This window comes from Emys orbicularis, chromosome 1, assembly GCF_028017835.1.
Source record: "Emys orbicularis isolate rEmyOrb1 chromosome 1, rEmyOrb1.hap1, whole genome shotgun sequence".
Lineage (NCBI taxonomy): Eukaryota > Metazoa > Chordata > Testudines > Emydidae > Emys > Emys orbicularis.
In genome coordinates, this window is record NC_088683.1 from 178,066,803 (window position 1) to 178,094,482 (window position 27,680).

Below are 27,680 nucleotides of genomic sequence, written 5' to 3' on the forward strand. Positions count from 1 at the left end.
TGCATAATGTGGATGTTCTGACTAATCACGAGAACAAACCCTATGCAGGAAATTTAAAGTAAAACTGCTATATAGCCTAATTTTAGTTCCCAGTCTGGCATATTCTAGCAGTTCAGTGGGGTGTTGATTGCTGGATCTATCACACTGAAAAGTTGTAGGGTAGGATTCTGACAACATAAGGAAAAGTTGTTCTTCTTCGAGTGCTTGTTCACGTCCATTCCACATTAGGTGTGCGCGCGCCGCGTGCACGAATCGTCGGAAACTTTTCCCTCAGCGGCTCCCGTCAGGCCCGCAGGGTCTCCCTTCCCGCCAGAGCGGCGCCCCACCCTCGCGTATATATATCCCTGCCGGCCCGACCCTCCCTCAGTTCCTTCTTACCGCCCGTGGCGACGTTGGAACAACTCTGTCTCTCGCCTGAGAGTGTCCCTTAGCATAGCCATTAGCAATAGTTATCAGTTCATAATATAGTTAAGTGTTTAGTGTTAAGTAGTTAATTAGTTCTTCACAAAGACCAAAAAATATCTTGGTGATAGGGGTTTGATCAACCCCGGCACCGGCCCTGGGCGGCGGGGCATGCCGCACGCCCAAGGCTTCAAGGCTTGTGCCGCGTGCCGCAGGCCTATGCCAGTGAGCGACCCACACGAGTCGTGTCTCCGTTGCCTTGGGGAAGCACACCAGAAGGAGCGCTGTAAAATTTCTAAGGCTTTCAAGCCCAGAACTAAGAAAGAGAGAGACTTTCGTCTTAAACAGCTCCTCATGGAGACGGCGTTACAGCCCTCCTCTTCCGCGGCACCGTCGGCTTCGGTGCGGAGTGCCCCGTCATCGGTCCGCGACCCGACACCGGCGGTGCAGACTAAGCCTATGGTGCCGCCACGGCGAGATCACGCCCGGCACCGGTCTTCTTCGCCGGCCAAGTCCAAGAGCCAGCCCAAGGCCCGGGGTCGCTCCCCACACAAGAAGGTGGCACCGGCAAAGACCGCAAGTGCGGCCAAGGCCGTGACGGCCCCGATACAGGTCCCGGTACCAGTGGCTCCGGCGCCGAAAGGCCCGTCAAGCCCCGGGACAAGCGCGTCGAGTGAGGAGGAAGGGCTGGAGGAACTGTTGGAACAGCCCTCCACCCCGGACACATTTGAGGCAGCAAAGGACCTCATTGAATTGTCCTCCGACAACACACTCCGCGCTAAAGACATTCCGCCGCGACTGCCTTCCAAGGGCAAGCCGGCGATGATGCGCCCATCACGGTCGCCATCTCGGCACCGTTCACGGCGCCGGTCCCGGTCGAGCTCCGCCTCGGTGGACTCCCGGCTTCCCGCCGCGCAACGGGCCACCAAACAGCCAGGCCCCGATGCGAGCGAGGCACCGTCCCAGCAGCCCGGCTCGAGCAGGCACCGGGACGCTTCGATGGCGAGGTTCCCCAGACCATCCTCCCTCAGCCGTTCCCGGTCCCGCGGTCAACGGTACCGTTCCAGGTCCAGATCGGCACAGCGCTACTCACGGTCCCGGTCCAGACGGCACCGCTCTCCGACACCGGACCGGCACCGCCCGACGGTGCCGCCGTGGCCCTCTAGGTCGCCGTCCCTAGCGTCGGAAGAGGGCTCCGGTTTTTCCAGATATGGCCGCAGACGGCACGCCGCTAGAGAGCACGAGGCCTCGTGGCAACCGCATTGGAGCCATCCTGGACACCTTTTAGGGGATCACCAGCCATCCTGGACAGTGGCCGTTCTGGACTCCGTGGGCCTATCATCAGCAAGGCCCTCCGTCCAGAACCTCGAGATCGGGCAGCCGATTTTGACGAAGCGCCTGTCGGCATGGATCGTGAGTTGCATACGTACGTGCTACGAGCTCGCCAACATGCCTGCACCTCAGATCAGGGCTCACTCCACTAGGGCCCAGGCGTCCTCGACGGCCTTCTTGGCACAGGTCCCGCTCCAGGAGATCTGCAAGGCAGCCACCTGGTCGTCGGTGCATACCTTCACAGCCCACTACGCGGTCCACCATCAGACCAAGGATGACGCGATGGTCGGCAGGGCGGTGCTTCAATCAGTTATTCCTTGACTCCTACCCTCCTCCAATGGTAAGCTTGTGAGTCACCTAATGTGGAATGGACGTGAACAAGCACTCGAAGAAGTTACCTTCTGTAACTGTTGTTCTTCGAGATGTGTTGTTCACGTCCATTCCACTTCCCACCCTCCTTCCCCTCTGTCGGAGTCACCGGCAAAAAGGAACTGAGGGAGGGTCGGGCCGGCAGGGATATATATACGCGAGATCGGGCCCCTCAGGAGACCGGTCCCGCTCCCCACGGTGCCGTCCTGCCTCCCGTGTGGAGGCCACAGTCTCCAGACCACCTGACGCAGAGAGGGCACACTTGGCACCGAGCCCGGCACCGTCCCTGACTCAGGGCAGGGGACGCACCCCGGAGGGCCACCCCGCTGAGGAGGAGTTACAGGAGGACGAGGATGCTCAAAAGGCCATGACCTCCTCCTCCTCACCGGACGAAGCCGTGGCGGGCACAACAGTGTCCGGCCCTCCCCCTATTGACCACCGGGCGCACCAGGACCTGCTCCGACGGGTAGCCCTCAACTTGGGACTACAAGCGGAGGAGACGGTTGAACAGGAGGACCCGATGGTGGACATTCTGAGCCCGGAAGGTCCTGTTGGTCAATGTGCCCAAGTCTTCACTAGTCCCCACACAGAGGCTGGACTTCATAGGGGCAGTCCTGGACTCGGTGGCGGCACGGGCGAGTCTTCCCGTATCGCGATTCCTGGCTATCCAGGAGGCCATAACCTCCATGCAGCGATTCCCCACGACCACGGCCAGATGTTGCTTACAACTCTTGGGGCACATGGCAGCATGCACACACGTAGTCGGGCTCGCCCGTCTCAGACTCCGGCCGCTGCAGCTGTGGTTGGCCCAGGTGTATCGCCCCAACAGAGACCCATTGGACATGGTCGTCACGATCCCTGCTCGAGTATCGGGCGCCCTCTGTTGGTGGCTCGATCAGCAGCAGGTTTGCGCGGGGGTCCCGTTCGCCGCCCCACAACCAGCTCTGACGTTAGTGACAGACGCGTCGGACCTGGGTTGGGGGGCGCACCTAGGGGACCAGCGCACTCAGGGCTTGTGGTCCAGGGAGGAACGGTTGCTCCACATCAACCTGAAGGAGCTGAGGGCGGTTCGCCTCGCCTGCCAGACCTTTCACGCCACCATAAGAGGACAGAGCGTGTCGGTTTTGACGGACAACACTACCGCTATGTTTTACATAAACAAGCAGGGCGGGTCCCGGTCCTCTCCCCTCTGTCACGAGGCTCTCCTCCTCTGGGACTTCTGCATAGCCCATTCAGTGCACCTTCGGGCGGCATATCTCCCCAGGGTCCAGAACGGCCTGGCGGACCGTCTCAGCCGGTCCTATCTCATGCACGAGTGGAGGCTGAGACGGGACATCCTCCGTTCTATTTTCCTGAGGTGGGGGTTTCCCCAGGTGGACCTGTTTGCCAACAAGGACAACAGCCAGTGCCCGCAATTTTGCTCGTTCCAGAACCACAGTCCGGGCTCAATGGCGGACGCCTTTGCAATCCCGTGGGGCGGAAGCCTGAAGTACGCCTTCCCCCCGTTCCCTCTCATTCACAGGGTCCTCCTAAAAACCCGCAGGGACAGGGCGACAGTCATTCTAATCGCCCCGGCGTGGCCACGCCAACACTGGTTCACAACTCTGTTGGAACTGTCCGGGACCACTCCGGTAGCCCTCCCCCTCCATCACGACCTCATCACCCAAGATCGGGGTCACCTACTCCACCCGAACCTGCCGTCGCTGCATCTCACGGCATGGCTTCTCTTTGGCTAAGTGATGTGGAGCACAGATGTTCCCACGAGGTCCAGCAAATCCTCCTTGGTAGTAGGAAACCCTCCACAAGGGCAACCTACCTTGCCAAGTGGAAGCGCTTCTCCCTGTGGTGTGAGCCTCAACTCTCCCAGCCCTTGCAGGCCTCGATACCACTGATTCTGGACTACTTGCTGCACCTCAGGCATCAAGGCCTCGCCCCCGCTTCTATTAAGGTGCATCTGGCCGCCATTTCGGCGTTCCACCCTGGGGATTCGGGCAGATCCGTGTTCTCCAACCCCACGGTAGTCCGTTTCCTCAAGGGACTAGACAGGGTGTTCCCTTACTCGCGCCCTCCTATACCCCCGTGGAACCTCAATCTGGTCCTCACTAAGCTTATGGGGCCGCCCTTTGAACCCCTGGCCTCTTGCTCCCTCACGCACCTTTCATGGAAGGTCGCGTTCCTCGTGGCCATCACCTCGGCCAGGAGGGTATCGGAATTGAGGGCCCTCACCTGTCTTTTATAAAGATAAGGTGCAGCTTAGGCCTCACCCTAAATTCCTCCCAAAGGTGGTCACGAATTTTCACATGGGGCAGGACATTTGTTTACCGGTGTTCTTCCCCAAGCCCCATACGGACCCAAGCCATCGCAGCCTACATACCCTGGATGTTCGGCGGGCATTGGCTTTTTATCTGGACCGTACCAGACCTTTCCGTAAATCGACTCAGCTGTTTGTGGCCGTTGCGGAACGGATGAAGGGCCAGCCTATTTCGACGCAGCGCCTGTCGGCATGGATCGTGAGTTGCATACGTACGTGCTACGAGCTCGCCAACATGCCTGCACCTCAGATCAGGGCTCACTCCACTAGGGCCCAGGCGTCCTCGACGGCCTTCTTGGCACAGGTCCCGCTCCAGGAGATCTGCAAGGCAGCCACCTGGTCGTCGGTGCATACCTTCACAGCCCACTACGCGGTCCACCATCAGACCAAGGATGACGCGATGGTCGGCAGGGCGGTGCTTCAATCAGTTATTCCTTGACTCCTACCCTCCTCCAATGGTAAGCTTGTGAGTCACCTAATGTGGAATGGACGTGAACAAGCACTCGAAGAAGTTACCTTCTGTAACTGTTGTTCTTCGAGATGTGTTGTTCACGTCCATTCCACTTCCCACCCTCCTTCCCCTCTGTCGGAGTCACCGGCAAAAAGGAACTGAGGGAGGGTCGGGCCGGCAGGGATATATATACGCGAGGGCGGGGTGCCGCTCTGGCGGGAAGGGAGACCCTGCGGGCCCGACGGGAGCCGCTGAGGGAAAAGTTTCCGACGATTCGTGCACGCGGCGCGCGCACACCTAATGTGGAATGGACGTGAACAACACATCTCGAAGAACAACAGTTACAGAAGGTAAGTAACCGTCTTTTTACACACTATCTCTTGGTCAGAAACAAAGTTATTGTGGAAACTAATGAAGATAAGTGATTCTGGGGACATTATTGGTGTAAAAACAAAATATGTACAGCTTGGTCAACAAGATTAAGGAGTTGATTAGCATAAAAATTGTAGTTGGGTCTGTGAGAGCTGATTGGTGAAGAGGAGAGGACCCAAGGACAGACTCTGGTACAAAAAGGAGAGACAGAAAGAACAGTTGGAGGGAGTAGTTGGAGGACAGTACCACAACAGCCAAGAGAGCAGAATATCAAGGAGAAGAGAGTGACCCATAATACTGAAGGCTGCAGGAAGAGCAAGTTCACTGTACAAATGAATGTAACCTTGTTTCTAGGGATCAAGCTCGTGACCTTCTACAGGGCACCATTTTCCCATTGGCCCAGGAAAGGGATATCTTGAATTTATGTCTCATAGCATCATAAAACAAATGTAATAGAAATTGTTTGTTTTACTGTTGTGAATATTCATGGGACTACTGAATTGGTTGATAATTCAAAGGTGTATGCAAGAGTAGTAGCAATCATTCTAGCAGTCATCATAGAAATCATAGAAATGTAGGGCTGGAAAGGAGCTCAAGAGGTTATCTAATCCATTTTCCCCATGCTGTGGCTGGATTAAGTATACCTAGACCATCCTTGACAGTGGTGTTTCTCTAATATGTTGTTGAAAACCTCTAAGTATGGGGGTTCTACAAACTCCCTAGTAACCTGTTCCAGTGCTTAACTAATCTCGTAGTTAGAAAGTTTTGACTAATATCTAACCTAAAACTCCCTTGCTGTAAACTAAGTGATTACTTCTTACTGTACCCTCCATGGACATGGAAAACAATTGATCACCAGCCTCTTTATAACAAGCTTTTGCATATTTAGAGACTATTATCATGTTCCCCCTCAACCTTCTCTTCTCTCGACTAAACATGCCCAATTCTTTCAACTTTTCCTCATAGGTCATGTTTTCCAAATCTCTTACTATTTCTGTAGCTCTCCTCTGGACTCTGTCCAGTGTGTTCACATCTTTTTTAAAGTGTGGTGTCCAAAATTGGACACTGTACTCCAGCTGAGGCCTCAGAATAGCATTTGCTTTTTTCACAACAGCATTGCACTAACTCATATTCAACTTCAGACCCACTATAATCCACAGTGTTTTCTGCAGTACTGCTGCCTTGCTAGTTGTTCCCTATTTTGGGTATTTGAGCTTTGATTTTTCTTTCCTAAGTGAAGTTCTTTGTACTTTTGTATTTAATCTTGTTGATTTTTACACCAATTCTCCAATTTATTAAGATAATTTAATTCTTCTCCTGTCCTCCTGATTGCTTGCAACCCCTCCCAGTTTGCTGTCCACAGATTTTAAAAGTGTATTCTCCATTCCGTCCTCCAAATAATGAATGAAAATACTGAATAAGTCCAGATCCAAGACAGATCCCTGTTGAACCCCATTTGATGCATCCTTTCAATTTGACAGGAAACAATTTATAACTACTGAGTATGCTCTTTCAATCAGTTGTGCACCCACATTATAATAACTTTATCTAATTTGCTTATGAGACTGCCCTGTAGGACTGTGTCAAAAGCTTTACTGGGGTCCAGATATATCCTATCTACTGCTCCCTCCTCACCATTATGCTGGTTATCCTGTCAAAGAAGGAAATTAGGGTGGTATGGCATGATTTGCTCTTGACAAATCAGTGTTGGCCGTTACTTATCACCTTCTCCTCTAGGTTTGACTATGCTTGATTAAAGTACTTTCAGATTGATTCAGTTAATACCTAGATTAGGCTAGTAATATTTACTGTGGCTGTTACTTGGAACAAAACCACTTCTTCCCATGTGCCACTGCAGCAGTTGAGATCAATTGGTGCGCTTGAGAATATGTCCCTAGATTTAAATGGAGACCGGAGTCTGGTGATCCCCTAAAAGGTGTCTAGAATTCAAAATCAATATCTCTTGAAGGTTTGCTAGAAGAGGGTTACATATCTTAGGATAAGGTATAAGTTCATGTCTTTCTCTTAGGCTTTTGTCTGGAGTGGTTGGGGAGGAGAGGATGGTAAAGTCAGTTTCATTGTGATGTCTTTATTTTTAAGAGATGCATATTGGTGTGTGCCTTGAGATTACAATAGCTGGCTGTGTTATGAAAATGAAAACATTTTTAAAGAAAAATAAATTACTATAATTGGACAACACATACTACAAATTGTTCTCAGTTATATTTTTATTATGACTTTATTCTACAGCAATTAGGATACTTGATGCTCTCTAAAGGTTGTTATCTTGCATAGATATCCACTCTTGGGTTACTTGACCTCCAGAACATGCTTCTAAGATATCTTCGAGTTTTCAGAAATTTCAGAAACCTCTTATATAAAATTCAAGGCATCGGGGAGAGAGGGAAGATACCATGGCCTCCGACTATAACAGAGAAGCAGGCTTTAACTAGTAGCTACAATGTTCAGCTATTTGAAGGCGGCAGAGGAGAATTTCTTCTGTGTTTTTATAGGTATGTTGTAGCTGTATAATTTTGTAGCAATATATAAAAAAAGCTGATACTATAGAATGGAAGCAAAAGTTGCAAAACAGTTTCAGCCCCAGTGTTTCACAAGTTCATAACTTTCTGAAAAATCACTTCTTGGGCAGATGTTTTCTTTGCATGTTCTCTTGCAAAAGATGAAAGTCTGAGGAAATTACTTTCGACATTTCTGTTCTGTGCAGGTTAGTAAAATACTTTTTCCATTTAAAAAAAACCTCTCTTCACACAATTTAAAAATGGCTGATTTTTTAAATGAGGTATATAAAATAATTCCCATTAAGAACAACTATAACCAAGTTTTGGGGGAAAAAAGATGGATATGAATGATATGAAAAACTAACAACTGGCTACTGTGTACGTGCACTAGAAAATATTGTTAACACACAGGTATGCTTCTAGATAGACGTGAATACTCTTACGTAAGTGTACACTTATCAGTGTATGATGTTGGCATCTTAAATGGGCTTTAACCCCATTGTCTTTAAAAATAATAATACCACCAAACCAAACCCCACAATAACCCAAGAAATTAAGAGTGGTAAACTGTTAATATAACACTAGCTTTGCACAGTTGAAATAAAAGATGGAAATAAAAATGTTAGAATTCCTACAATAACATTAATTTGGCCACTTTGCATGCATCTGATATCCCTATTCCTATATTTAATGTATCCATAGAATGCGACACATGGGCAACATGATTAACTTAGCTAGCTTTATGTTGCTGTAGGAACTTTAGCTTTTTCATTTCTTGGCTGTTTAAGTGTGAAACCTAAAAGTTGCTTTAATTAAGCATAAGTTGCATGTTCTCAGATTTTTAATTTGCTAGAGGCTGTCTTGGGGGGGGGGGGGGGGAAGTAGCTCCAAAGCTGGCAGTTTTAGTTACTGTTTGCTTTTTGATGAGCCATCTTGATCTCTGAATGTGGGAGTTGTGGGGGGAGGAATGTAGTTTCCAGCCATTATGAAGAAAGGCTGAAGAGTTGTTTTTTAAAAAAACAAAACAAACAAACAAAACACCACAAGCCACTTCCGAATTATGAAACTTACTTGTCAGCAAAGGAGACTGGTCTGTGGGTTCCAAGTTTAAACAACTAATGTAATGAGAAATGAGTTAGTAATCCTTTAAAGCATACATTTCTTTGAAAAACTCTAATATCTTAGTGGTGCTTACTTCCCATTCCTTGGAGTTTAGGGAGAAGCTATACCCGAAGTGCTCACTACAAATTCTGATGGTTATGGGGAAAAAAGTAGCATCTTCCTATCAAGATTTGGATGATATATTCAGATGTAGTCTTCTTTATTTTCTCCCCTAATGCACCACCCTTTTCCTTAATAGCAACACAGGTATCCCATAGCTAGACTTGCTATTACCCAATTTTTTGTTACAGGCTAGGCTAGAGCACTGGTGGACTTTGTTGTCTTCCAATGACTCTTTAACATTCTATATTAGCCAGACAGACTTGAGCATTTTAATAGATGCTGAGTGTGTTCTCACTGCTTTGTCTGCATCTGTGGCATAAAGACATTTCTCCATATTCTTCTTGGGTGTATGTAAGTATGCCAAGAACTAAGTTAATTGCCAATGCGCTGAACTCCTTGCTCCAGTCTTGTGGTTCCGGCTGCTAGCTGAGAAGAACTATTGGAAAAGAGGCCTTTGTTCAAGCACAGGAGGGATGTGAGGGATTACCAAATACATGTTTTTTCTATTTTTGTAGGCTTTAGAGAAAGTAATGGATATCCTCCAGGATACCGGAGGATAGCTCAATCTATCCTAATTCAGTTATGGTTGCAGGGGTATGAACTCTGAATTTAATCAATTTTGTGGCTATTTATACACCCTGTCCTTCACTAAATAGTGAAGATGTGGTGATTGGAAGCTATGATTTGACGCCTACATATTCCTCTTCTTCACCAACAACCTAAACCTACAGCCATAAAGATATTTGAGTTGGGGAGGGATTCCAAAACTTACCAGAAAATTTGTGAGCACTCCCAAAGCATGCGGCTGAGGCCACGTGACCCAACAGTGTGCGTCTTGGTAGGATACAACCTTCAAAGAACCACAATGACAGGTAAGCAGTATATCCTTTTTTTGTTGTTCACGTTTCATTACTTGCAAATGATGACAAGCATTACCAAATATTCTGGTATTCCTTGCTTTTGTTTATGCTTAGATATCAAACACCGTAGAATACCTATCTTGTTCTTTGCTAACAAGATGGACCTCAGGGATGCGGTATCATCTGTGAAAGTCTCTCAGTTACTGTCTTTAGAGAACATCAAAGATAAACCATGGCATATCTGGTAAAGTACTATTACCTCACCTTTTTTGTTGTTGATTGAAATGTTCAACTTTTAGCTATTCCATAGCATTCACTATCCTATTACTTAAATGAGAGCAAACCAGATAAAATGCTGTAACTTTTCACTGGCATCTGAGTAGGTACAGGGCTTTGTACAATACTTGCTATGAAATCTGGTTGAAAAAAATATTTAATTTGTAAAATAATGTAGAGTTGGGTTTGAAAAATTTACCAGAAAACTACTAGCCAGAAACTGAATCAGAGTGGTTGCCCCCAGAGATGTTTGGGGCAATGTCCAAGTGGGAAGAACAACCCCACTCACTGTTGCTGGGAAGTGGAATGGTGGTAGATTCTTACCAGAGTGCTGTAGCTAGTCCCTCTCATGCACTCTGGGATTCTGAGTATCAGTTGTGAAACTGATCAGAATCTTGGTACTATCACACTGCGAGTACTTTGGAAAGCTACCAATTGTACAACAGGCAGTGAAGTTGTCTGTGTGCAGATTAAGACAACACTGCATCAGTTCACATTTGGAAGTTATCTTTGCAATCACAAAAACTAGAAACTTTTCTTAAGTGATAGTTTAAATTCTTCTGAAATTGATGGCTTATGTCCCATTCTTCCCTAGGAAAAAGCTTTACATTTGTTAGTGGCAGCTATCAGAGGTGTATATAGGATTTGTGACTTCCAGGGACCAGCCTTGTTTTTTAACCACTAGACCATAAGACTGTTAAGGTTTCTCTACACTGCAGTGAAAGCCTAGGCTCAGACTCCAGCTTGAGCCCAAACCCCGTTTTGTCTACACACAGTTCTGTCTGACTGGGGCCTGGACCCCAGGACCCTGCGAGGTGGGTAGGTTTGAGTCCAGGTCCTGCTGGGCCCAAACTGCATCATTTTGCAGTGTTGATGCAGCTTGGATCCAGGACTCCCAGACTTGGGTCCTGAGAGTCCACCAGTGCTATCCCACAATCCCATGGGCTGGTGTTCTTTGTCCTCTCTATCCCAGGAGTAGCCATTCAACTCCTAGGGAATGGAAGCAACCCCCCCTTGTTCAAATACAACAGCTCAGCACATTTAACCCTACCATTTTATTCTGATCACTGAACTGCAAACTCAGTGAACCTTCTGCATTTGCAATGGCCATTGACCAGAAGAAGTCCTTGCCAAGCATGCTGCTTCCTGATTGCAGGAACACAGCCAGATTTTGGTGAATCTCTGGAGTGAGGCGAGCAAAAATTTGATTTTTAGGAAGAATACCATGAATGAATACCATGAAGCTGGCAGAGTTGGAGATTCACCGGCCTGGTCACCAGCGCAGGGATTGGATTAAATGGCTCAAGACCAACCACCAGGAAGCCAGGGATGAGAACATCACCTCTGTCATTCTACCTTGCTTACAAGGAGTTTGTCAAGGTGCTGTATACGGTGCTGAGCATGGAGCCAACAGTACTTCACAATGCCCTGGTCAGCTGGGATGGTGACCTTCTGACCCCTGAATCCAGTATAGGACTGGAGGGGAATCAGCAGGTGCTGGATCAGGCTAATGAAGTGACACTGGTGCTGGAACTGGTCCCTGAGGAGGCTTTGCCACTGTAGCAGCTGCAGCATATCCTGTGTCCTTCCTCAGAGGAGCTTTTTGATGCTCACCGAGGAGCAGTCTGCTGCAGAACTAGCAGGAAAATCGGAAGAGACAGAACTCAGCCTGGTAAGCTTTTGGCTCCATGTTTGTTGTTGTTAACATAGGAATGGGAGGGATTTCCTTTTATAACCAATGCAAAAGTTATTACAAGCTAATAAGGGGGGGATACTATGGAGTTCTTCAGTATGTCCATATTAATGTGTGCGTTTGCAGCAGTCTTAAAATGCTGTATTGGAAGCTGTAGGGAGCCAGTGATCCATGTAGATGCTAATGCAGCATCCTGTTGATTTTTCCCCCATGAATTTTGTTCCAATCCCAGGTGCTGATAGCTGCAAACTTTTCCTGTAGCAAGCGCTCCAGCTAGGTAGTCATATTTCACAGAGAGCCATATTTTCCAGGGCCACCTTGGTAGATTGCCAGCCCACTCCACTGGTAGATGTGCTGTTCAGTCATGATAAGTTTTAATACTTCAGTGGTGTGTGTGTGTGTGTGTATGTATATATATATATATATATATATATATTTATAATGGAGATATTCTATCTCCTAGAACTGGAAGGGACCTTGAAAGGTCATCGAGTCCAGCCCCCTGCCTTCACTAGCAGGACCAAGTACTGATTTTGCCCCAGATCCCTAAGTGGCCCCCTCAAGGATTGAACTCACAACCCTGGGTTTAGCAGGCCAATGCTCAAACCACTGAGCTATCCTCCTCCCTATCTCTGTACTAACCTGAGTACAAGATTAGTTATGTCCTTCAAAATGATAGAGAGAGGCTTATGTAGTATGTTGCGGTCACCCCCCTGCTGCAAAGCAGTCTACAATTTCTAAACATCATTGTGATTTTTAATTTACTATTCTCTGTGCACTCTTTCCACTGTGATTAAGCTGGTTGTGTCCATGGAGCTTCTGGGATCTGAAGCATTCCTCTCACAATATACTGAAGTTCAGTTTTACAAATATCATTTTTTTTTGTCCTTGAGATTCCACAAGGTGTTGTTTTTTGTGTTTGTTTGTTTGTTTGTTTTTGTGCTCATGCACAGAACTATTTGTGAATCACTGTGACACTAACTTTCTGTTTTATATCTGTTTGCAGAAACTTGTACTTCTCTGGCTGTTTTACCTTGGTAGCTTTTGCTCACTCCACTAGAAGCCTGGGTTTCCATACCGTCATACACCAGTCCTAGAGGAAGCATTTCCATGATGAATTTATTGTTGACGTTCTGGACAGGGAGAACAAATAGGTGCAATACCAAAGAAAGAAGAATTCACTGAAAGTGGAGAGACAAGTGGAAAGGCACAGGCAGGCTGCAGAGATGAGGACAGAATTACAGCATGGGAGCAGATACTTGCATCGCAGTTCCTGGAACAGGAATGTTAGTTAAGGGTGGAAGACAGAGTGTAGCAGAAAGACCTGTTTGACTAATGGCTGCTTTTGCTAACAGCTGCAAGAGTGCAGGCTCTTACCATGCTTATACCATGACCTGAGTCTCCTTCATGGTACCGTGTGCTGCATACCAGGATCTCTTTGAACAATTTCATGATTGACTGGTCCATGCAACTGGGACTTAATAGCAGCTGTACTGGGCAAATCTACCCCTGCATACTTCCACCCCTGTGCAGACCTTCTCCCTCTTGCAGTCCGCCTCTATGCAGGCCTCTATGCCCGTGGAGCAGTGGCAAATGAGTGGTAAATGCACAAGAAAGGAAGAAGAAAACTTGCCAGGGGACACACACAATTGGAGGATTTTTTTGACGGCATTGTTTGCATTGTTCAGTGTTGCGTGCACTTTGTTTTATTACTGGTTGTGGTATTGGTTTATTATTGTTTCAATATTCTAATGGTAGCTGGCCTGCCTGGAAATACTTTAATATGGTTATTTTTATAATACAAATAAAGGCTTTTATTTTATTTTTAAAAATTATTGCCATCACTGTGGCATACCTTATAATAGGTATTTTGAATAATAAAGCTAAACACATGGTAAGGCACAAAAGGCAAGGTGAATCTAAACAGAAATTATTAAGAAATCTATGTATATCAATAATGTAAATGCACAGTTCCCACACCACTACATTAGCAGTCATGTTATCCATAACAAAAATCATGACAATCATGTGTGTGTCGTGAGGCTGGAGGATTGGGGCAAGCTGCTTACAATGCTCCAGAAATGTAGCTTTCTTCATGTGAAAGTTCTGGATCCACTGCTGGTCATCCCAGGTCCACATGACTAAGTGATCCCACCAGTCTGTGCTTGTGGCCCTACTCCACAAGCACCCATCTACGTAGGGGTCATCAGCAGCTATACCAAGAGTAATGAGTAGCATCAGCCAGTTTGAGTCTTCCTTGTCTGTATCGTCGTCATCCTGCTCCATCATTTTTCCTATCAGGTGCCTGTGGTGAGTCAGGAAACATCCACCATGGAATCTCTGCTTGTTTCCTGAAACAGGAGCAAAAGCCCAAGCAAGAGAAGTTCTTCAAATGGTGACTCCTCCATGCTCTTGGCTCCAGTTGCTGGGAGCATGCAGACCAAAATGATAGTTCAGCAGAATGTGTTGTTGCAGCCCACCAACTTCCTGTGATGGGTGGGGTGGCAGTCACGTTTTCCCGTACTGCACCATGAACAAAGGGCTAGAACAGCCACTTTGCAGGAGGGCGATAGAAAGCCTGTGATTTGGTTGGTTGGATACTGTGTTGTGGACATTGGACTCCCAGTGTGGAGTTGGGCTCAAAAATTCTTAAACTAGGGTCACCAATGAGTGTGAATGCTCAAGCCCTGGGCTTTCAAACCCAGAGTCCACGGATTCAAGTCCCACTAATCCTGGGCTTACGTTGCAGTGTAGATATACCCTGAGGCTATGTCTACCCCACAATAAAAGACCCACGGCATAGCCACAGCTGGCCTAGATGAGCTGACTTGGGCTAGCAGGGCTCAGCATGCAGAGCTATAAAATAGCAGTGTAGATGTTTGTCTTGGGCGGGAGCTTGGACTCTGAGACCCCATGAGGAGGGAGGGTCTCAGAGCCTGGGCTCCAGCCAGGTCCTGAATGTCTACACTGCTGTTTTTAGCCCTGCAGCCCGAGTCAGCTGACACGGGTCTAAGTCTCAGTGCTGGGGGGGTTTTATCGCAATGTAGACATACCCTGAGGGGGCACCACTTTTTCTTCTTCTTCTTACAACAGTTTCATACTATACTAAAGTAATAGGAGAGAGAAACAAAACCAGAGCATTATTTCCAGATGTTTTAAAATGTCTAGTGTAACTTTAATTTTAGTAGTAAGCACATTCATTTACTGATTTTTTTTTTTTTTTAAACTAGTTCACTTGATTTTAAAATACCTGGAGATTTTTGGAAAGGATGAAATCCTAATCTCCAGATCCTGTCACAATGAAATGAAATTGCTTTTTATTTTATACTGTGAAATGGTCAGCTCTGAACTTCCTTTCATGGTTGATTCTCAAACTTAAAAAATAAAAAGTTGCAACTTTCAGTAAATATATAATCATGGTGATTCAAGTATGCTTTTTAGCACTTTCTCCTCTGTATTATGTAGCTAAAATACTTTGCACAGAAACTGACATACTTGAAAATGCACCTATTGTTCATAAATTGCTAGCCTTTCTCTGCTTTTACACGGTTTGCATATGATAACATGGCTACAGTTTTTTGTTTTGTTTTGGTGGTGGTGTTTTTTTCCAAAATGATCAAGGGTCATCTATTTTAGCATTGGCCAAATTCCTTTGTAAATGGATTTATGAATAGCCAGTATAGTGGCCCAGATCCTCTGCTGTGCTAAGTTCATCTCAGTGCAGCAAAATGGGGTTGTAAATAGCTAGTTATGGTTCCATGGTTCTAATGGTGGATCTGTATTTGTCCCAGTTTAGCCTGGGTAATACGCTAACCTACATCAGCTGGCAATGGTCCCTAATGCCAGCTGGGGGTTGCCAGGGTGCAGCATGACTGTCTCTCCAATGTCAGCATGGCCCCTATGCCTCAGCCAGGAATGCATGTTAATCATGAACTTTGCAGAAGTTATTTGTTATGGCCTTTTCTACACAGGGGAATGTCTGTAGCAGAATAACTGTTCTGGTATAATGTAGAGCGGAGAAAATATTTCAGAATAGTGTCCACCCAGAGAAACTGTACTAGAATAGCTCTAGCGAAATAGTTAAATGTGCTCATGTAGGCATGGCCTACTTCTTGGTAAAGAATAATATGCCTGACACTGACACATGCTGCATTTGGAGATATTCTACTGTACTTACCACATAGTTCACAAAATTCAGATGTGATAACCACTTGTAGTCAAACCAGTGTCTTTACATGGCTTTTATAGTGTAGTCTCTGTTTATTTTAGTGCTAGTGATGCGCTTAAAGGAGAAGGGTTACAAGAAGGTGTAGATTGGCTCCAAGGTAGGTCAAATCTACTTCTATTATAATTTTATTTTCTTTCCATTACTTTGTTTTCATTTTGTAAGTTTTCTTTCATTTCATTTGCCTTGTTTCTATCTATTTCTGCTCTCAGATCAAATCACACAGTGAGTACCAGTACCAAACCTGATATTTTACGCCTTTGTGTTTTGTTTTTTTTATTATGATTTTCTGCAGCAAGGGCCATTCCAGCAGAGGTGATATTTCTTTTTAAAAACTTACATAAACAAACCCAAAATTACAGAATATTCTTTGGAGAAAAGATAAACTATTACTAAAAATTAATATGCACTATTGGAAGTGGGACTTTCAGACTAAGAATTTCTTGCTTAGGGTAAGAGTACAATGTGCTCTTGAATCTTTCTTATGTTGCACATGATAACTTAATTATTTTCCTAGTTACCTTAGCTGTCATGCTCCAGTGTTCCATATTTCTTTTTTTTCTCCATATTTTATTATCCCTTTCAAATGTTGAGTAAACAGGCTGAGCAATATATGAAGGTTTCTAGAAGAACTGGTCCTAGTTCAGGTTAATCTTACGAGAGAACTCTTGAACACCAAATATTTCCTAACTGCATCATATGTGACTCTGTCCTCAACTCAAGCCGTGACATTTAGGGGTGATTGTGTTTCCACTGAAGTGAATGGCAGTCTTGCTATTGATTTCAGCAGAAGGATTGGGCCCTGAGGAATAGCCATTTTTTATGAATGTCTGGAGGCGAGAGAAGGCTATTAAAATGTATTGTATGGTGTCGTATACATTTTTAATGATATGGAAGCTGAAGACATTTTGGGCCCTTGCTTCTGCATTTGTTGTTGGAGCTGTAGAACAGGTTTCTTATGAACACTCTGAGTTGTAAAGGGACTCTGTCAATTTAAAATCTAGTCACTTTCAAAAAATGAGTTAAAAGTACAGCTGGCCAACACAGGGGTTTCCAGTTAATAGTGAAGTTCATGGTTTTGATATTTGGGTTCATTCCAAATTGGAATGAATCCAAGTTTTTCAACATTTTCCATGAACTGGAAATCCTGAAAAAAATTTAACGAAATGTCAATTTTACCCCTGCAGCTGCCAGGTCTCTACCCAGGGTCTGCAACTTGGGGGCAGCCCCCTAGGAGTCCAGAAGCCCAGGGGTTCTGGCCAAGGGAAGTCCACGTGGTACATTTGCCCTTGAGCAGCCCATTAAAGGACTTGGTGGGCGGGGAGGGATAGCTCAGTGGTTTGAGCATTGGCCTGCTAAACCCAGGGTTGTGAGTTCAATCCTTGAGGGGGCCATTTAGGGATATGGGGCAAAAATCTGTTGGATGATCTAATTGGGGATTGGTCCTGCTTTGAGCAGGGGGTTGGACTAGATGATCTCCTGAGGTCCCTTCCAACCCTGATATTCTATGATTCTTGGCTCCTTGACAAGTATCTTAGAAATTCTAAGGGTATGTCTACACTGATTAAAACCCCTGTGGCACCAAGTCTCAGAGCCTGGGTCAGCTGACTATAAAATTCTAGAGTAGACATTCAGGCTCAGGCTTGAAGCTGTCTCTGAGACCTACTCCCCTCGCAAGGAGGTATTTTATTGCACTATAGACATATCCTGAGAGCGATACTTCCTAAAGTACCTATCTCTTTGAGGTGTTGAGGATTGATTATTTAATTTATTTATTAATGTTTGTGCAATCCTTGGAAGATGTTAAGCTCTGTAACTGTAAAATAATATTAAATCCTTCTACGACTAATTATTAAAAGAAGTGCACTACTTTCTTTTTGTTTGGGACCAGGATTAAAGAACTGAAGACAGTGATACATTTACATTATACTGATCATAGCACATGTAGCAGTCTCATAATTACATAAACTGTATGAGATATTTATGTAATGATTTTAATCTTTTTCGTGAAGTCTGTGTACTACTGTGAGTTTGTATAGTGCTTAGCACAGTGAGGCCCTGATGTTGTTTGAGTCCTTGAGTGCTACTGCTAAACAAATAGTAACAAATCCTACATTTAGGTTGGTAGAATCACTTGAATTTCCCTCACTCTAATGCACACTTCTGAAATTAGTAGTTCATTAATTATTATAACATAGAATCATAGAATATCTGGGTTGGAAGGGACCTGAGGAGGTCATCTAGTCCAATCCCCTGCTCAAAGCAGGACCAGTTCCCAACTAAATCATACCAGCCAGGGCTTTGTCAAGCCTGACCTTAAAAACCTCTAAGGAAGGAGATTCCACCATCTCCCTAGGTAACCCATTCCAGTGTTTCACCACCCTCCTAGTGAAAAAGTTTTTCCTAATATCCAACCTAAACCTCCCCCACTGCAACTTGAGACTATTACTCCTTGTTCTGTCATCTGCTACCACTGAGAAACAGTTCCTCTTTGGAACCCCCTTTCAGGTAGTTGAAAGCAGCTATCAAATCCCCCCTCATTCTTCTCTTCTGCAGACTAAACAATCCCAGTTCCCTCAGCCTCTCCTCATAAGTCATGTGTTCCAGCCCCCCCTAATCATTTTTGTTGCCCTCCGCTGGACTTTTTCCAATTTTTCCACATCTTTCTTGTAGTGTGGGGCCCAAAACTAGACACAGTACTTCAGATGAGGCCTCACCAATGACAAGTAGAGGGGAATGATCATGTCCCTCAATCTGCTGGCAATGCCCCTCCCTACTTATACAGCCCAAAATGCAGTTAGCCTTCTTGGCAACAAGGGCACACTGTCGACTCTCATCCAGCTTCTCGTCCACTGTAACCCCTAGGTCCTTTTCTGCAGAACTGCTGCCTAGCCATTCGGTCCCTAGTCTGTAGCAGTGCATGGGATTCTTCTGTCCCAAGTTCAGGACTCTGCACTTGTCCTTGTTGAACCTCATCAGGTTTCTTTTGGCCCAATCCTTTAATTTGTCTAGGTCCCTCTGTATCCTATCTCTACCCTCCAGCGTATCTACCACTCCTCCCAGTTTAGTGTCATCTGCAAACTTGCTGAGAATGCAGTCCACGCTATCCTCCAGATCATTAATGGAGATATTGAACAAAACCGGCCCCAGGACTGACCCTTGGGGCACTCCGCTTGATACCGGCTGCCAACTAGACATGGAGCCATTGATCACTACCCGTTGAGCCTGATGATCTAGCCAGCTTTCTATCCACTTTATAGTCCGTTCATCCAGCCCATGCTTCTTTAACTTGCTGGCAAGAATACTGTGGGAGACCGTATCAAAAGCTTTGCTAAAGTCAAGGAATAACACATCCACTGCTTTCCCCTCATCCACAGAGCCAGTTATCGCCTCATAGAAGGCAATTAGGTTAGTCAGGCATGATTTGCCCTTGGTGAATCCATGCTGACTGTTCCTGATCACTTTCCTCTCTTAGTGCTTCAGAATTGATTCCTTGAGGACCTGCTCCATGATTTTTCTAGATACTGAGGTGAGGCTGACTGGCCTGTAGTTCCCCGGATCCTCCTCCTTCCCTTTTTTAAAGATGGGCACTACATTAGCCTTTTTCCAGTCATCCGGGACCTCCCCCAATCACCATGAGTTTTCAAAGATAATGGCCAATGACTCTGCAATCACATCTGCCAACTCCTTTAGCACCCTCGGATGTAGCGCATCCGGCCCCATGGATTTGTGCTCATCCAGTTTTTCTAAATAGTCCCGAACCACTTCTTTCTCCACAGAGGGCAGGTCACCTTCTCCCTATGCTGTGCTGCCCAGCAGCAGTCTGGGAGCTGACTTTGTTTGTGAAGACAGAGGCAAAAAAAGCATTGAGGTACATTAGCTTTTTCCACATCCTCTGTCACTAGGTTGCCTCCCTCATTCAGTAAGGGGCCCACACTTTCCTTGACTTTCTTCTTGTTGCTAACATACCTGAAGAAACCCTTCTTGTTACTCTTAACATCTCTTGCTAGCTGCAACTCCAAGTGTGATTTGGCCTTCCTGATTTCACTCCTGCATGCCTGAGCAATATTTTTATACTCCTCCCTGGTCATTTGTCCTATCTTCCACTTCTTGTAAACGTCTTTTTTGTGATCAGCAAGGATTTCACTCTTAAGCCAAGCTGGTCGCCTGCCATATTTACTATTCTTTCTACACATCGGGATGGTTTGTTCCTGCAACCTCAATAAGGATTCTTTAAAATACAGCCCGCTCTCCTGGACTCCTTTCCCCCTCATGTTATTCTCCCAGGGAATCTTGCCCATCAGTTCCCAGAGGGAGTCAAAGTCTGCTTTTCTGAAGTTCAGGGTCCGTATTCTGCTGCTCTCCTTTCTTCCTTGTGTCAGGATCCTGAGCTCGACCATCTCGTGGTCACTGCCTCCCAGGTTCCCATCCACTTTTGCTTCCCCTACTAATTCTTCCCAGTTTGTGAGCAGCAGGTCAAGAAGAGCTCTGCCCCTAGTTGGTTCCTCCAGCACTTGCACCAGGAAATTATCCCCTACATTTTCCAAAAACTTCCTGGATTGTCTGTGCATCGCTGTATTGCTCTCCCAGCAGATATCAGGGTGATTGAAGTCTCCCATGAGAACCAGGGCCTGCGATCTAGCAACTTCTGTTAGTTGCCGGAAGAAAGTTTCATCCACCTCATCCCCCTGGTCTGGTGGTCTATAGCAGACTCCCACCACGACATCGCCCTTGTTGCTCACACTTCTAAACTTAATCCAGAGACTCTCAGGTTTTTCTGCAGTTTCATACCGGAGCTCTGAGCAGTCATACTCCTCTCTTACATACAATGCAACTCCCCAACCTTTTCTGCCCTGCCTGTCCTTCCTGAACAGTTTATATCCATCCATGACAGTACTCCAGTCATGCGAGTTATCCCACCAAGTCTCTGTTATTCCAATCACATCATAGTTCCTTGACTGTGCCAGGACTTCCAGTTCTCCCTGCTTGTTTCCCAGGCTTCTTGCATTTGTCTATAGGCACTTCAGATAACTCGCTGATCGTCCTGCTTTCTCAGTATGAGACAGGAGTCCTCCCTTCTTGTGCTCGCCTGCTTGTGCTTCCTCCCGGTATCCCATTTCCCCACTTACCTCAGGGCTTTGGTCTCCTTCCCCCGGTGAACCTAGTTTAAAGCCCTCCTCACTAGGTTAGTCAGCGTGCTTGCGAAGATGCTCTTCCCTCTCTTCGTTAGGTGGAGCCCATCTCTGCCTAGCACTCCTCCTTCCCATGGTCAAAGAATCCAAAACCTTCTCTCCGACACCATCTGCGTAGCCATTCGTTGACTTCCACGATTCGACGGTCTCTACCCAGGCCTTTTCCTTGCACAGGGAGGATGGACGAGAACACCACTTGCGCCTCATACTCCTTTATCCTTCTTCCCAAAGCCACGTAGTCTGCAGTGATCCGCTCAAGGTCATTCTTGGCAGTATCATTGGTGCCCACGTGGAGAAGCAGGAAGGGGTAGTGATCCGAGGGCTTGATGGGTTTCGGCAGTCTCTCTGTCACATTGTGAATCCTAGCTTTTAGCAAGCAGCAGACCTCTCGGTTTTCCCAGTCGGGGCGGCAGATAGATGACTCAGTCCCCCTGAGGAGGGAGTCCCTGACCACCACCACCCGCCTCCTTCTCTTGGGAGCGGTGGTCGTGGAACCCCCATCCCTAGGACAGTGCATATCATGTCTTCCAATCGGTGGAGTGTCCTTCTGCTCCCTTCCTTCAGATGCATCATCTAGTCCACTCTCCGCATTAGTACCTGTGGCAAGAACATGAAAACGGTTGCTCACCTGTATCTCCATTGCTGGTACATGGACGCTCCTCTTTCTTCTTCTGGAGGTCACATGCTGCCAGATTTCTTCACCATCCCTCTGTCCCCGCTGTGCAGCTTGCTCTGATTCTTCAGAACGTTGTGCCCGTAGAAGCATATCCTGATGTCTGTTCAGGAAATCTTCATTTTCTCTTATGCAACACAGGGTCGATACTTGTTTCTCCAGACCTCGAACCTTCTCTTCCAATATGGAGACAAGCTTGCACTTTGTACAGACAAAGTCGCTTCTGTCCTGTGGAAGAAAGACAAACATGGCCCAATCTGTGCACGTTACAACAGCTGAATGCTCACCTTCCATATTACCTTCCTTCTAAGAGCTTCCTCAGCTGTTGCAGCAGCTACTCAGAGAAGCCCGCAAGATGAAAGCCTCAGTGGGCTCTCCCCAGGCGAACTCCCTCTGTTAGCTGCCGCTGTTCGCCACTTAGCTGGTTTGCTGCTGACTGCCTTTTTATAAGAGTCAGGCTCACTCAGGGCCCACCTGGAACAAAGCACTCCCAATTCACACTTTTCAAACAAACAATCAAGCACACGGTCAAACTGACAAACTGTCCCCGCAACAGACACTCAGATACTCACCAATACAGCCCCCCAATGCAGCACTTAGCGTACCTCCTCTCGGACAGATCCCAGGCAAACTCCCTCTGTTAGCCTCCGCTGTTCGCCGCTCAGCTGGTTTGCTGCTGACTGCTGACATAACTTAAAATAACTTGGTTTAAATCTAATTGGGAACAAAAGTCAATATTTGTGCAAGGCCTTCTATAAGAAGCAGTGTAATTTGCTCCCCACCCCCATTTTGGTGTTCTGTTCTGAGCAAGCCACTAGATGTCAGTAATGATCCAAAGTCCATTACAAGTAAAGTAAATGTTGATCTTAATTCAAACTGCAGCAAAGTATTACTTTTAATCAGGTACTATATGTTGTATTATCTCCATTTATTCACGAGTACTAGAGTACTCTATCTATTCAGAGTCTCATCTGGTGACTAGAGTGACATAGGGTTTTTTTAACTACTTTTGCTTCCCCTGCGTGTTAATGATGAGAATGTGAGTGAAGGAATTACTTACCTATCACTATTCAGTAGCATTTTGAAGAAGGGGGAACAACTCCCCAAAAATAACATTTATGGGAGGGTGTTCTATTCTCCCACAAAAGGGCAGGATGCACCTTACCCATCACACAGGTTTTTTTCGGAGGGCGTTTACTATGAGTTTCCTATTCTTCTCCCACATCCTATCACAAAAGGCAGCTTGCAGTTTTTCCTGACTTCCTGACCTGACCTGAAAATCTCCTTATTGTCTCAACTTCTTTTGATTCCTCTTGTCTTCATGAGGAATCCTGCAGGTGGCAACAGCCCAGATTTGGAAGTGATGCTCCAGGTACACACTTTCAGGCTGTTGTTTACATGAATCTGAAGTGCCAGCCAGAGATGCTTTCCTGGCAAATCCCATTCTGGATCAAAATTAAAGAATAAAAATGGACACTGTCAGCTCTTGAACCAGGGATTAGAAGATGCATTTTAAAATAACACATTTAATTGAAAAGATACGGTAAATCATTATAGCAGTTACTTCTACTGCAGTTAATTTTACAAAAATTTCTATTATAGACCCTCGCTTTTTTTAGATTATCAGAAAATTATGAAATACTCACTTTGGGGACTGAAATTTTCCATCCGTGTTCTTTACCCAAACGTTGAGACTGACTTCTCGTCCTCATTCTCCCCCACAAAACAAAATAGCGTGACTAAATACAGATGCCAATTCTGAGTTGAGAGGGTAAAAGAATAATTTTTCCTTTATAAAAACCTTTTTACAAAAAAAAATAAAAATAAAGCCTAGACCAACCCACCTGAAGTTTGGCACATGTACTTGGTGTGAACTTAGTCCTCATTGAGGAATAGGTTATTGCCATGTATCTAGAAAAATATTAATTTTATTTTATTGAAGTTATAATTGGAACATTTACTTTGCATCCACATTCCATTTCTGCATGAGTGAATTAAGTACACGTTGAAACGTTGCTAAGAAGTGGCATTGGGCAACAGTGCAAAGTGGCATTGGGCAACAGAAATATGGTCAGCAGTGGGAAGCTGCATTTTCATGTGAATTGCAATAATAGCTCTGTAAGACTGAAGTTGAGTCCTATAGTTTATAAGCTGTTCAGGAACTAAGCTTTTATGGAGCTCAGTTACATAGAGGTCCAGAACTTGAGTATAACCAGAGTTGGAATACATACTCATGTAACTTTCTGTCTATGTTGTTACCCTGATCCAGGCAGTCACATAACATGTGGAAAAGAATAAAATAATTTTGTGGTAGTTTCTTTCTGTTTAAATGGCAGTTCCGGCAGAAATTGCTTCATCAGAGAGGAATCTCAGAAGTAGACCCGCTAGGGTGCAAGTTGAAGATGCAAACTGCAATTTTTTCCTGGTTATGACAACATGTACACACACATACAACAAATGATATTGTAATTTTGTAATCTAAATATATGTTTTCTTTAGGGGTGACAGTTTCACTAAGTACAGTGTACTAAAGCTAGTATTTTTAAAGTGAGTCTGACTTTTTTTTGTTTTGTTACCAGATCAGATCCAAGCAATGAAGACATGAGAGGCCAGTAAGATAAAAGACCAGTCATACATTAACTTTGGCAGTAGATGTACAAGCCCCTGGAACAGGAAGGAAGACCTAAAACAAACAAACAAAAAACCTAAATACAGTGCATTCTGTTGTTTCCTTTCATTATCTTTTACAAGGGCCCAAGAGGAGTAAGCTTTTTAGAAAATGTAGTGCCTCAGGTATGTACATACATGAATTAAATTAAATCTTTGCTAAGTCTGGAGAAAATACTAAATTAACACACTGTTAATAAATAAGCATCTGCAGTTCATTTAAGTTTTATTGTGAAATACAATTTTAGCATATAATATGTCATTTAAATATCCAGATTTTCAAAGTTACTAATGATTTCTGTGTGCCTGCATAATTTTTTGGGTGTCCAAAGTTGAGATACCTTTTAAAGAAGACTTTTTCAGAATGTGGATGTGCAGCAGTTCTTGAAAAGTCGGTTCCCGTAAGGTGTCTCAAGAAGGTCTCTCAAAATCAGTAGTCACTTCTGAAAATCTTGTCCCCTGCTTTTTAAAGTATTTTTGTAACATTGCATGTTAAAATGTGGTATGTGTTTGTTATAAATGATTGCAGATGTTTTTAAGGAATTGCTCATATTGTAATGTAACAGCTGTACACACATTCCTATCAATAAAATATAAGATATACAACATGTTGTATATGCTGAATTGTGTTTCAGTCATGGCCTTTTGATGGTGCTCAGTTTTGAAATTTTAGATTAAATTTTAACAATTCATTTTAATTTTTTGTCTTATTCACTGAGAATAAGAGAACGGAATGCTGTAATAGAATCAAACTTTCTTTGCATAAAACTGTTAGAATTATTTCTCTTTGCTAAACTTTCATATAAGCTATACCTTTATGCCTGGCACTTCAAAAAAATACCATTTAAACTTGCATTTTGAAAATGCAGTTTGTCCAGTCCACTAGCACATTATCCTCTTCCTATTGTTATATAAAGTATCTTTTTATGTATCTAATATGGTAGTCTAAACTCTTTAGCATTAAGTCCTTGCAGCAAACTAGCTGAATGGAAAAACACCCCAGATAGCAATTTAAGTTGATCTGCTCATGCCTGGGAAATAGATTTTGTAATTCTGCTAGGTTTTTCTCTGCAGGAATAATGGAGTGAATGGCTAAATTATGAGGGAATGTCAGCACTGAATTCTTACGACAGATTCCGCTTCTCCCCCCCCCCCCCCCCCCCCCCATTTTCATTTAAAATAATATGCAAACCTAGTGAAAGTGCTTCTCTGGGAGATGAGAAGTCACCCTTTACAGAGAAATTTTTGGAGCAAAGAACTGAATGATATAGTGGAATAGCTTCATATATTTTCAGTTAATTAAACAGTTATGTGGAAACTAGTACTAGCTCAACCTGTTCATTACATGCAACTAAATATTCATATAAAAATGTTCTTACTACCAGACAAAGCTGAAGAATATTTACTCCTGATACTGCCTCTTGTCCAGACAGTACCTATCCTTCATGTCCTGTCTCCATGGCATCAGATGTTACTGAGGGTATGTCTACACTGCAATAAAAATTCATGTCACCGAGTCTCAGAGATTGGGTCAGCTGAGTTGAGCTTGTGGGAATTGGGCTGCAGGGCTAAAAATGGCAGTGTAGATGTTTTGGCACAGGCTAGAGCCTGGGCTCGGAGACCCTCCCAGCTATGAATACTATCTGCTGTATATACCCAACTTGTTTTGCATCCAGGCATCATATGAATAAAAAAGAAAAACACTCAGTGGGGATGTAATTTTTTTGGATTACCTATTTTTAAAATAAAGTAGTCTTGATAGGTTGAAGTTTTGTAGTTGTAACTAAACAACGTTATGGGCAAAGTTATACCTAATGGTGAAAGAAAGTTTAAGACCCCATATCATATGGTTTAACTAGGTATGTGACTTTCTTGCTTAAAATGTGTCTGAGTTTAGACCTTGATGTTCCCCTTCTTGGATAATGACTACTCCTTAAAGTACTAAAGTTTACTTTCTGTAATTGGAACTGCATTTTCTCTACTGTGGGAATCTGCTGCTCATCAGGCTCGGAACTTCCGATTTTTTCCCCAAAACTCTCAATGAAAGGCAAACTGTTACTGCTTTCTCTCCCTCCAGTGCAGTTTGCCTTGTGAACTGCATTGATACTGCTCCCCAGTCTTCTGCCTTTATGCTCAGATGCAGATGTTTTTTGCAGCAGCACATTGAGGGCTCTTTTCTTTTAACGTTTCTTGCCAACTTTTCCTCCTTCCAGTTTGGTCCTAATCTGTAGGGAGAGGTTTTCAGGAGAACAAGAGCGGGGACTCCCTTTTCCTAGTGATTTATTCCCCAGACATTTCAACCATTGAGAGGCCCTTTTGGCAACGTCTAAAGACTTCTGTTCTTGTGTTTGGCTCCAGGCACTGACACGTTGGATGTGAGCTGCACAACACCAGAAAGAATTAATGCCAATATGGTAGGGTTAGGAATGACTGCATTAAAATACTTCCTAAGAGTGTATTAAGTTAGTTTTTTATGTGCATGGTCTGTCATTCTTTCTCCAATCTTCTAAAATTTTGGCCTCTTGTAGGCTGCCATCCAACTGAAGACCTAGTTCATCTGTATACGACTTTAGAGAGTTAATCCTTTTATGAAAGCTGTTCCTGTTTTCTAATGGCTTTTACATTAGTTCAGGGGTCGGCAACGTTGGCACGCGGCTCGCCAGGGTAAGCACCCTGGCAGGCCGGGCCAGTTTTATTTACCTGCTGATGCGGCAGGTTCGGCCGATCGCGGCCCCCACTGGCCACGGTTCGCCGTCCCGGGCCAATGGGGGTGGCAAGAAGCCGCGGCCAGCACATCGCTTGCCTGCGCTGCTTCTCGTCGCCCCCATTGGCCCGGGACAGCGAACCGCGGCCAGTGGGGGCCGCGATTGGCCGAACCTGCCGCGTCAGCAGGTAAATAAAACTGGCCCGGCCCGCCAGGGTGCTTACCCTGGCGAGCCGCGTGCCAACGTTGCCGACCCCTGCATTAGTTTGTCAGTTCTGTATAAATACAGTTTAGTTACAAAAATAGTAAAACAATGTATAATTTTTAATGATGATTATTCTCTGTCATTGCCACGGGGAAAGATTTTAATATTTCAGAACAAAAGTGGCCACAAAGTGGCAACCCCATAC

The 27,680-nt window shown here is 45.1% G+C and overlaps 1 protein-coding gene across 2 annotated transcripts in view; it reads left to right on the plus strand.

The window, feature by feature from the left end:
- ARL6 (ADP ribosylation factor like GTPase 6) overlaps nucleotides 1–24,560 on the plus strand; it is a 41,486-nt gene extending 16,926 nt beyond the window's left edge. The window contains exons 5-8 of one of the 2 annotated variants that reach the window (XM_065421756.1): nucleotides 9,955–10,084; nucleotides 16,079–16,134; nucleotides 16,247–16,259; nucleotides 24,479–24,515. In XM_065421756.1, coding sequence (XP_065277828.1) covers nucleotides 9,955–10,084; nucleotides 16,079–16,134; nucleotides 16,247–16,259; nucleotides 24,479–24,515 — 236 coding nt within the window. Of the gene's footprint in view, nucleotides 1–9,954; nucleotides 10,085–16,078; nucleotides 16,135–16,246; nucleotides 16,260–24,478 lie in introns of both variants that reach the window. The other variant, XM_065421748.1, reaches the window with a different exon arrangement.
- Nucleotides 24,561–27,680: the final 3,120 nt, after the last annotated feature.